The 12032-nt window shown below is 41.1% G+C and overlaps 1 protein-coding gene across 1 annotated transcript in view; it reads right to left on the bottom strand.

Moving 5' to 3' along the window:
- The window catches only part of PIK3C3 (phosphatidylinositol 3-kinase catalytic subunit type 3), a 66545-nt gene extending 58651 nt beyond the window's left edge, over positions 1 to 7894 (bottom strand). Inside the window, exons 1-4 of the mRNA XM_054283386.1 lie at positions 7767 to 7894; positions 5545 to 5733; positions 4892 to 5035; positions 2525 to 2654 (exon numbers count right to left, since the gene is read on the bottom strand). Coding sequence (XP_054139361.1) covers positions 2525 to 2654; positions 4892 to 5035; positions 5545 to 5733; positions 7767 to 7834 — 531 coding nt within the window. The 5' untranslated portion in view covers positions 7835 to 7894. The remainder of the gene's footprint in view (positions 1 to 2524; positions 2655 to 4891; positions 5036 to 5544; positions 5734 to 7766) is intronic.
- Positions 7895 to 12032: the final 4138 nt, after the last annotated feature.

Raw genomic sequence — 12032 nt, 5'->3', positions numbered from 1 at the left:
CAAAGTCTTGGAGAAAAAAACTTGGTCACAAATTCTTTGTTCATTTTCTTGTTCACTGCACTAGAGAATAAAGAAAATGAAAGTTATTTTGTGTATTTCAGAAGAAAATTATTAATATTTTAAACCTTTAAACATCCCTTACAGAGGAAAGACGTTGTAATACAGGAATTAATTAGGTCTGCATACAAGACCTGGAAGATCTGTGAGGATATAGATACACATGAAGAATTTGTTGTTTTGAATTAATAATTACAGTTTAAAATAAGACAGAAGCTAGTATCCCCTTCAGGGAAAGAAGCATTTATCATTTGCTACTAAGTAAGATGCATCCTTTTAGATAGTATCTCAACATTACTATTACCTAATTTCATTCAGCCAGCAGAAGGTACGATGGAAATGAATGGATCAAAAAGAACTTAAGAATACTTTAAGTAGAATAAATTAACACACCACTCATGGGAGAAACCTCTTAATGTCTTTAATGTAAGAGAATGCTAAAACACCCTTCCCATTAATATTCCTTAGTACACAAAAAATCTGCATTCACAATGCCTCCAGAATGCAAAGCCATGGTTTTTCCATCAGTAGCAGTTTTACTAGCAACATTCATGTGTTTTGTGAGAGCACAACCACATGGCACCTCAACATGAAAGGGGAGACTTGCCACAGTATCAATTATTTAAGGTAAGGTAAAACTCTTTGACCACCTACTCATTGGTTTTATAGAAATTCTATGTATCAATAAGAAACACATACAGACAAACTCAGAAGCATGTCAAGAAATGAGTAATCTTTCAGACAGAGAAAAGGTTCTTCCCAAGCTCTTCTCCAAAGTTACCTCTTATCTGCAAGACTCTAGCTTGGGCTCTGGTACCAATATCAATCAATAGCACAACACTGAACAAGTCTGTTCAATAAACCGAAAAAAACCACCAAACCAAGAACAACAAAGTCCACACAAACTTGCCATGTATGTACCTAAGTGCTAGCTCTTTTACCTATATTTAAATATACCTTCACACAGAGTAGCATGAGAAGCCATTCAGAAACTGGTCAATAAGTCACAGAACTGAAGCTGATTGTGTTTGAGCAATAGCTATTTAGGAGTGACACATCACAAGAACCTCCTCTGCTACGTAAACAGCTGTGCAAATGAAACCTCCCATAGACACACTACCCAGAAACCCTGATTTCCCTACCATCTGATGGTAAAATTGTGTTATAAAAAGGACCCCAACAAAATATCAGTGAAAACACTCCTCTTTCAGAAATTAGCATCTCCCAAAACAGCTTTCAGAAGAAAAGAATGGGGGCAGTGATGTTATTAGCTTTCTGTTAGCCATTAACTACAACTCTCAAATAGGATCTGAAAGAATTCCCTCCTACTCCTCAGAAGCCTTGGGCCATCATCTTCCAAATGCCAAAACAGGCTAAAACAGAATGATCTATTTTACGACTGAAGTACTCTATTTTATTTATGCTTTTTGAGCTAGAGAGAGTGAGTGATAATGTCTGTATAACAGAACTAACATGAAAGGCATGGCCTACACTTTCAAAGTCTTTCCCAGAAACCCGGAGCATCCATCATATAACCAGATGACAAACTGGAAATAAGAGTTGACATTTAGTGTCTTTTTACAAAGACTCCTTAGGCCAGAGGGCATTTATTCTACTATGATCAAGAAATGGGGCATCACTGGCTTTAATGAGCTTTCTGTTATAAATTCAGTGCAAACCACACTAATGAAACAGAGACCCTTAAATGAAAGTTAATCACTGTCATAAATCTCTAGATGAGAAAATGGTTCTGTCTTTCATTGGGAGTCCCACAAAGATCTGTATAAAGTCTGGGAGACCAAGATTAAGAAGAAAGCTCACTGAATAGGTGGACTAAGCTTGGGGTAAGCTTATGTGAATAATCAGAGATCTTCTAGTAAAACAGCCCAGTAACTAACACACTTGGATCAATTTCAGTAGTTTTGAGGGCAAGAATACACTCTGCCCACAAAAGCTTGGAGGCAAAAATAGTAATGTACATATTCATGAGCTTAAATGAATGAAACTTGGGTTAATTTCTGCAGCTCTACTCAAGTTCTTTCTAATGTACAGGTATGACACCAATTCTGAACATTATGCCACACAGCCTCAAAGATAAGGGATGGTCTCTGAAAGAAACTCAGGCGTCCTCACAAGTCACTGTTAGGAGAGGCTCTTATTAAACCTGATGGAATTTTGTCTTTAAGCATCTTCAAGGCATTTTCATGTTTTATTCTTTACAAAGAATTTAGATCTTAAGTTGTTCCAACAAACTGCTATGTGTAATAGAAGGGTTTTTAAAAAAACACTTCAGAAGCAATTAAGTATGATCTGCCTTACTCCTTTGTATAAATCCTTTGAAACACCTAAATAACCAAAGGAAGAGAGCTATCACGTGAGAAAACAGCACTGGAAGCTGTCTCCATTTCTCCCCAGTGAAGTGCATGCTTGTCACATACATTTTACAGGTTACTTGCTATTCCATTACCTTTGCCAAGCGGCTCATTTGATCTTCAGAGACTGTACTGCTGGTTCTCCCAGGAGTTTTGGTGGGCTCGGAGCCATCAGCTTCTACATTGGGCCAGACTTTCAGGTCATGCATTCCTTGTCGAAACATACTGCAGGGAAAAATGCAGAATCACTTCAGGAAACTCAATATAATACAGCTGTCAGGAATCAAAGTTGCAGCAGCTGCAAGAAAATGAAGTTGCTTCCTTTGTCAAAACTACTAAATTGCATAATTGAACTCTACTGCATAAGTGTCTTGAACCTTGTGTTCTCTACAACCTTTCTTTTACTGGCACATGAAGTTTAGAAGAAAATTGTTAAGTCAGAGATAACTTATTCGGCAAGTAGAAGAAAAATGGATAATTCCCAAAACTAGTGGGATGGTACAAACACAAACTGAGGAGAAAGCTCAACCTTCACAGTTTTATAATTTGTAACGAAGCAGAAAGTATGCCTCTTGACTTGCAAATTGTAACAGTAATCCTAGCTCTGCCAGTATGAAAAAAATGAACTAGAAAGCTACCAAAGTTGCATCCAAAGGTCAATAGCCATAAAGCAGCCTTCTGAGCTGCCAAATAATAATAATAACAAAAAACATACCAAGAAAAAAAAAGGCAAAAACTCTAAACACACACCGCTTTCTCCACCAATGCTTGAAATTTAATTGATAATTGAAAGTGTGCAGTGAACAGAACTTTGCAGGGTAACTGACCACATCTTTTCTCTGCAAAACCCTGCTTACCTTGCACATTTGTGCTGATCCACCCATAAAAGATGCCCCAAGAAATCAAGTGCATTCATTACCTTTGCCAACAAGAGCTCATCGCTTTGCTCTAAAAACTTCAGGTAAATACAATTGACAAGAATATTTTAAAAAGTGAACAATTAAAAATGAGAAATAACAATTAAAAAGACTATCTGACCTTGAATTTACACATCATTTCATGGAGCATTACTACAAGGGTTTTCTTTTAAAAACTACAAACTTCAAAAATTTTTTGTTGGTTTCTCTCCATCAATTTCATCTGAGTTCCACATGCTGGAAGTAACACTTATAATTGAAATTTATTTTTATCTTTTTCCAAGAACTGTTCTTTAATGCTTTAACAGCTACCAGCAGTCTTTGGGGCACAGTCCAATTGATCAGGTTCAATTTTTTGCCTTAAGGCAATCTCATCCGTTTTTGTTCAAGCAGTATCCTCAAAGAGAGAGATACAACTTTTCTCTACAGTCACTTTCTGCATTCAAGCATCATTAGATCAGCTTTCCTAATGATAACCTAAACTCTTCCTGCACTTCAGTCTAAGTGAAGTCTTACTTCTCATCCATTGGTGAGACAAAACAGACTATTTCTCCCCATTTTCCAGCAGTATATACACACTAGAAAAATGTTTCTACATTCTTTTTTTTCAGCCTGACTAGGCATAACACTTCCTCCATCCCACCTGCCTGGTAGACATTCAACTATACAGACTCCCAGTAGTCAGAAATTTGACTGAAGTCGGTTAGAAAGAACAGAAAACACCCCAGCTGAGTGGAGAAGGAAAGGATAGGAAAAGAAAAGGGTACAGAAGTGTCTCTGATGCACATACTTGTAAACCGTTTCTGTAGTCAATGTTGTTCACACATTTTACAAGAGCACCATGATGCTGAGCCACACAAAATTTAAGATTCACTCTGCAAGTCTGTTCCTGTCTTTTCCTGGGTAGCTGCTCCCCAGTCTGTATGTGATAACAATCAATTGCAAAGAAGTACCAGTGCCTCTTAATTTTCCTTAGACCACGACCTGTTTTCTCAGTCTCCTTTGTACTTAGGTAAGATTCTTTCAAGGTATTGTTCACCTCACAGATTATTACTGTAATCCTTCCCACCTTAGTATTACCATCCACAAATTTACTGAACACCCCTCTTACTGGATCATAGCATATTAACTTTGAAAATTGCTGATTTACTGAGTGACATTTTATCCCCTATAAATAACAGTGCATTCACAACCTAATTGCAAGCCAATTAAACAATTTTTTTAAAGTAATCAGTACTGGCATGCATGCAGTACAAGGGTGTAGATGTGAAGTGATTTCAGCACTTGCCATCTTAAAATCCAAGCTTGTAGATCATCACAAAAAAAAAGAAAAAAGGTGTTATATGGAGCACTTATTTTATACAACACTGCAGCAAGTGTGAAATTACACTCCAGAATAATCAGGAGCAAATCATTAATGTTTCTGATTTTTCAAACATGGAACTGTTAATCTAGTTTAGAAAATATTTAAAAACTTATCTCTCATAACCCATGCCACATTACTATTCACAGGTGAGCTTTAAATGAGAAGAAAAAGCAGTATACCCATATTTTCCAAAGAGTGAGACCGTTGTTCCTCCCACAGGAACGGCTTTACCAGGTCCATATACATCCCAGATGGTCAGAGCCACCTGAGCATTCCGAGGCAAGTCTGGATACTTCACAGGCAGTTTCAGCCATTCGTTCCAGCTGCAGAGAAACGCCATTTATTAGTTATAAAGCTTTACAATTCAAGTTACTCTCTATAAGTTTAAATAATAAATAAAAGCTTTACAATTCAAGTTACTCTCTATTAGTTTAAATAAAGATTTCTTAGGGCAAATGGACTATTTTCCTGTGGGCTTTAACTATTCAAACACCATGACTAAAGGCTATACCCCAAAAGAAAAATATTCTGGCTTGATGACTGAGTAGCAAGGATCAGGCTGTCAGTGAACAGCATGAAAATGTATCACTCCTGGCCCCAGAAGTTACTTGAAGTAGCAGGCCATGCCCAAGAACACAAGTAGCAATTTTATCACTTACCCTTTACAGAAAAAGGTTGTTTTTGTGCTGGCTGGATAACACTAACTATACAGACATTTGAAAAAGCATAAGCCATTTTATAGAAGACAACAGAATCAAATCTTTCTGACAGAAACAAATACTTGGTGCCCCACTAATTATGAAGAACATGAAATAAAAGGCAAGCCACTTACTTCCATCTAGTGCTAAAAGCCTTGTAGGAAGTTCTGACTGGAAGAGCAAGCGGTTTCCCCTCTGCAAACACCTGACAGGTTACATACAAGTCAGAGCAAGTCTCTTGGTACAGTCCCGAGAACTTCAGCATCGGATCTTCTAAGAGAGCTTTGTAGCTTTTCTGTTCTCTTTTCCCTTCCAGACTTCCTCTATGGGGGAGAAGGCAGGGGAGGAGGAAAAGAAGAAAACATAAGTAAACCAGAATTTATTCTATCCACAGTAGAAATCCTATTGCATTTCCACAGCTTATACTTAGATTACCCAGAACTGAGGCTATTCTCACTTTGCAATACCACTTGTAGTGAAATCCAAACACCAGACAGGAACTCAGGATGTGAAATGCTCAGCAAACATGGACAGTACTGCTGTACTGATTTAGGCGGGGGTGAAGGGAAAAGCAGGGAAGGCAAGAATTACTTGTTTGTCTTTTAAATGCACGCAACTTTTTCTAGTACAACCTGTGGATTCTCAGACAGAGCTAAGTAGGGCAACAATAAATGAGAAGACATATGCTACTATTATTAAAATAGACAAAACAAACATCAGATTATGTGTGCTTCAACACTTTATTTAAAAAAATAAAAATCAAAACAACTATGGTAAGTAAATTTTTAAGATCTATGAAATGTATGACTGGTTTTGGAAGTCAGTCATCTCTCAAATCCACAACAAAATAAAGTTCACTTAAGCAGATTGTTCAAATAAAATTTGGTCAAAGCCCTGCAGCACTTTGCACAGTTACTATTAAGAGGAATTGATGGAATTTCTCCGGCTTCAGCTATACTACAATGAAAACAGACATGCACATTAGGTGTCTGTCTGTGGATGCACTAGTTAAAACAAAACCAAAAACTAACAAACAAAAAAAATAATAATTGAGGTGATGGGCAAACATGTAAGATCAATCTTCCACTAAACAAAAATCTATTTGTTTCCACAAAACCATTCCAGAGTAAATTAACAAGTTACTTGCACAGAACCAACACTGTACATTCTAAGGATGACATACACTTCTATGCGTTAAAACAACAAAAAGAAAACCTGCTAGTGTTAATTTTGTTTGGTGGAATGAACTATCAAAGAGGTCACATGAATCTGACTCCTGAGTGTGGGCTGGCAGGGACCTTAAAAATCATCCAGTTCCAACCTTTGTCATGAGCAGGGCCACCATCCACTACCATCACTTTTACAGAAATTAAACAACCCTTAACAAGCTTCTCCAAGTTAGTTTGCCAGAAAATTGCAAGATACTTTAATGCACCACCATTGGGGACACTACATTTGAGAGTCAGCCACATCCCTCCTACTTCTCAAACTTCTCACTGCTGTGATGAAGTAACTTAAAAAAACAAGCAAAAAATTTAAACACTGTAAGGTAAATCCAGCTTCAACAAAAGTGCTTCCACACACTCAGTTAGGAATATATTTACATGCTGCAGCACCTGGATCTTGCTACAGTAAAACACCCCAGTAAGAACACCATGCTTTCACAGGAGTATGTAAACAAGCAGCAAGAGTGTTACCAGTTTATCTCCTTCCCTTAACACTCAGGAGTGAGCGGTGACACAGCGGTGGCCCTCCAATTCCTGTAAGGGAACTTACAGGAAAGAACAGGCAAGATTATTTACAGAAACATGCAGTGACAGGGCAGGGGAAGATGGCTTCAGACAGAGTAGACTTAGATTAATTAGGAAAGAATTCTTTACTGTGAGGGTGGTGATGCCCGGGCACAGTTTGCTCAGAGAAGCTGTGGCTGCCCCATCCCTGGGAGCGTTAAAGGCCAGGCGGGACGGGGCTGGGACCAGCTTGGGATAGTGGAACATGTCCCTATCCATAGCAAGGGGTGTAACAGGATGGGCTTTAAAGGTCTTTGTAACGCAAACCAATCTGTGATTCTCTGACAGGTGAGAGGCTCTGGGAGCCAGCACTGACAATCGCTACCTTGGAGCACCTGAGGACACGGCACACCTGACACGCGTTCGCAGCACAGCTCCAGCCCTGCCCCTCGCCCGCCGCCTCCCCGCGGGCCGGGACGCGGCACCGGAGCTGAGCCAGCACCGCCTGTCCCCGGGCACGGCGGGGCTGCGGCACCACGGCACCCCGCCGAGGGGCGGGCGGCCCGCTACCCCCTCCCAGGGCGGCAGCGACCGTTCCCCTCTGAGCCCCGACGCCGCTCACTCACATCTTCAGCTGCACGTTGATGTCCAGGTCGCAGCTGTACACATAATAAAGCCTCTCGGTCTCGCCCATGGCCGCCGCCGCTGCTGCTCCCCGCCCGCCCCCTCAGCGCCCGTGGGCAGCAGCGCCGGCCTCCCTGGCCGCGCTCCGAGCATGCGCCGCCGCCGCCATCTTGAGTAAGGGAGGAAGGAGCGGTGCCGGCCCTTGACCAAAATGGCCGCCGGCCCGCGGCCGCCCCCGCTTCCCCCCCCTAGCGCCTGGGTGCGCGGGGCGCGCAGCGGTGAGGTAGGTGCGGGACCGGCTGCCGGCGGGATGGCTCCTGTGCCACCTGACGGCGGAGAGGGATGGAGCCTCGCAACAGCACCACAGAGTGTCCTGAGTTTGAAGGGACCCGGAAGGATCATCGAGTCTAGCTCCTGGCCCTGCACAGAATGCCCCAACTACATGGTAGGAGCCGTGTGTCTGAGAGCATTTCCCAAATGCTTCTTAAACTCAGACAGGCTTAGTGTTGTGACCACATCCCTGGGCAGCCTGTTCCAGTGCCCAGCCACCCTCTGGGAGAAAAACTTTTTCCTGAAATCCAACCTAAACCTCCCCTGACTCAGCCTCCCGCGGTTCCTTCAGATCCCATTGCTGTGGCAAGAATGAAGAGATCAGTACCGGCCCTTCCTCTTCCCCTCATGAGGATCTCGAAGACTACAGTGAGGTGTCTCCTCAGTCTACTCCAGGTCTAGCAAACCAAGTGAGCTCTTAAGGCTTCATTCCCAGACCATTCTCCATCCTCGTGGCCTCCTTTGGACCCTTATAGAAAAGTTTGGCTTGGAAAGGAACTTAAAGCTCCTTTATTTCCAACCTCCTGCCATGGGCAGAGACACCTTCCTCTAGAGCTGGGTTCCCTCCAGAGCTCAGAGCTCCATCCAGCTATGCCATTATTTATACATAGAAGTTCAGACTTAACTTTCCCAGCAAAGCCCTCTATTATGATTAACTAAGTCGTTTTTGTACAAGTTAAATAATCTCAGCTCAAGGAAAGGGTCTTCACCAGGGCTGGGGTGACACAATGACTCTACATCTGGTACAGACAGCCAGAAGCTACCTACAAAAACTACAGAAACTACAGAAAACTACAACTAGCCAGAAGCTACCTACAAAAACTACAGAAACTACAACTAAAATATTATAAATTAATGTATAATTTAAAAAAAAGTTTGGTGTTTTGAGAATTAATACAGACTGTGAGCACTTTTAAGTGACAAATGCAGAAACTATGCCTATAATCATTATTATCCTACACTTATTCTCTCTATGTAGGCAAAGCAGCCAGCACTGACAAACAGAAGTTTTTGTGTTTTATGATACACCACAACTGCTGAACTTCTCAGGACTGCTGAACAAAAGTATAAAAAGTGCTGTTTTGCTGTAGCTCACTGTACTTAAAACACTCTTGGTCCTGTGGAAGCGTCCAAACAGGTGTTCTCTCACAGCACAGCTCAGACAAATAAGTAAGTAAGTAAGTAAGTAAATAAATAAATAAATAAATAAATAAATAAAGTCACCTGGAATAATTGTCACCTGGAAGCAGTGTTTTCCATTTTCACAGCATTACAGGTGGATGTAGAAGGATGTCTCGGCCAGTCCTTCTGGAAATCAGCAGCTATGAGGGAATAGGCCAAATGCTTCTTTTAAGTGAAGGACTTTTTCACTTCAACACTTTTTTCCTCCCTCAGGTACTGTGACCAAAAGGTCTTTCCTTTCTGTTTTTCTAAAACAAATACAAAACTAGAGGAGTCCATAACTGAGAACTGTATCACTGAAATGAAGTCTTTGGTTTCCAGCACTACTCCACTGACATGTATCATGAGTGGCAAACATAATTTAAGTATAATTAAATTAACAAATTCCTCTGCACAGTAAAGATGACTTTTTAATCTATCTTTTCTATCTTAATTCTTCACTTTTTGGTCACATTTATGGTTGCAGCAATCCTGGCAGCCTGCTGAAACCATTAATGTTTTTGCCTGCCTCATAATTTTTGATGACTTCTGTTTGTTTTTTACTTTGGTTCCATCCCTGTTTTTTTTTACATAAAACCTCTGTTATCTGTAACAGGAATAAACAAACCTTTTTTTTCTCCTTGGGTGTGAAGAAAAAGTAAAACATAAACCTGCAAAAAATTAAAAGACAAAACTCACTGTTTTAAAGCTAAGCAACATATGTCTCTGTGCACAAGCAATAAGTACATTCATACGTGTGTACCAGTTTTGGTATGATTTTTTTGTCAGGAAAAATTAGATTCTTTTTAAATTAATGAAATTAGTGGTATCAGTTTAATAATCTCACACTCTATTGCACCACTATAGGCATTTTCAGATAATTATTAAAGATTTGTTTAAAGAGAAAAAAAAAGGAAAAAGCTAAGGGAAAAAATTACAGAAGGCCTCTGAAAAAGGCATTAGAAAAGTTTTTTTTGGATTCTACTATGTCTAACTAGATAACTAAATTAGGTAAGGCAAAATAAGAGAAAAATGTTTAGGAGAGACATTTTTGACAATAAAATTGAAGAAAGATGCTATTTCAATCAGAAATGTCACTTTATACCACTTTCTGATATTAATAACCTTACATTTCTAGGTTCTCATATACTGCCACAGAGGCAGATAGGAAGAGTATTTTTCACCTTGAAGGGTCCCGAAGCGCTTGGAAGAGGCAGTGATGAACATCCAGGGCCATTGCTTGTGCTCTGACACAGTTCTGGCTGGAGGTGATGGGCATCTGCACTGCCACACACCTGCAGCCAGTGAAACTGAATGGGGCCTTTCCCTGTGGAGCAGATACAGAGCTGGATAAGCACATTTTCCTTTTTTACTCTCTGCTGCCACTTCTGTGTGTCCTTCACTTGCCATTTGTGGCAACATCTGTACTAAATGATAAAAGCATCCACCATGGGCTGTTGCCCCTGAGTCAGGTAGTTCGTATAACTCACAGCTACCCTCTCTTGATCTGGCCCCTGCAGAGTGGTCCATCCATATCCCAACTGGTCAATTCTTCCGACTTCTGAGCTTCAGTGACCACTCTGTGGCCAAAAGATATGATTATTTATGTGTGTGTTTTCCAGCTCTAAGAGCTGGATTTAGTAGCAGACTCTGCTGGCTCAGAGGAGTCTTGGTTTCCCTATCTCTCGAAATGTTCAAGGCCAGGTTGGATGGAGCTTGAAGCAACCTGGTGTAGTGGAAGGTGTACCTGCCCATGGCAGAGGAGGAGGTTGGAACTAGAGGATCCTTAAGATCCCCCTCCAATCCAAACCATTCTGTGGTTCTATGATCACACGGATTGTTTTACTGCCCGTGGGAATGTTTTGCGGTGTGACACCTAGGGCACATCATGAGAGCACTTTTGTGGTGGTTGTGTTTCTGGTTTTGGCCTCTTGAAGTAGGGCAGGATTATTCCAAGTGTTGCATTTCAAACGAAGCACATCTTTTCTCCTCTTGCTGATCTGCAGCACACCCATAAGCATACTCTCCTGGCAACTCTGCTTGGGTTTCTTCCTTAAGGAGACTAATAAATACATGCCACAACAGAGCCCAGGAGTGAACTAGTGTGCAACTGCATATATGTTGATAGCAGGAGCACATTCTGGAAGCAAACCAGTGTCAAAATTCCTGATGCTCCAAGTGCATGAAATTCTGACCTTCATTGTGCCAACAGAAAAAGGAGCATCTGTCTTGTCGCTCTGTTTTTTAAGTTCTTCTGAGCCTTCTGATGTTTCCATTCTTGTATTGAACTTTCTTACACCCTTTCCTGTAAATGCTTATTGTTTTGCATTCTTTTCTGGAGGAGGACAAATTTGATGGACTGTTGGTTTTTCCAGTGTCATTGGAGAGGTGGCACTGTCATCCTCTAATCCACTGTCACTTTTGGAAATCTGTAAATGTTGGAGTCATAATTAAACTTTCTCTCTTTTTACCTTGGAGATTCCAGTGTCCGCATAGTTTTATTTCGTGTCCTAGAGCAACATGTCCGTTCTGGCTTGGGGTGAAGCTGAGAATGGCAAGAGGGACTGTTAGGAGTTACTGGTGGCCAGTGCCTCCTGCTTATGGCCCACAACCCCATTTCAGGGAGTTCTGTGTCCAAGCAATGCCATAGAAATCAATCTCCTGCTCTACCACAGCCCTGCCTGACCCAGCCATGGACTTCACTGAGCCAATTCCCGCTCTTAGACTGAGGTCCCATCCCTGCAGAGATGCCTGATGCCCTGGTCTGGACCTGCTCT

The sequence above is a fragment of the Melozone crissalis genome, unplaced genomic scaffold, assembly GCF_028551555.1.
Source record: "Melozone crissalis strain CALT ecotype California unplaced genomic scaffold, PUWL_Pcris_2 ptg000036l_1, whole genome shotgun sequence".
NCBI classification, from domain to species: Eukaryota; Metazoa; Chordata; class Aves; order Passeriformes; family Passerellidae; genus Melozone; species Melozone crissalis.
Note: the sequence above shows the minus strand (reverse complement) of the source record. Positions and strands in the feature narration are given on the sequence as shown.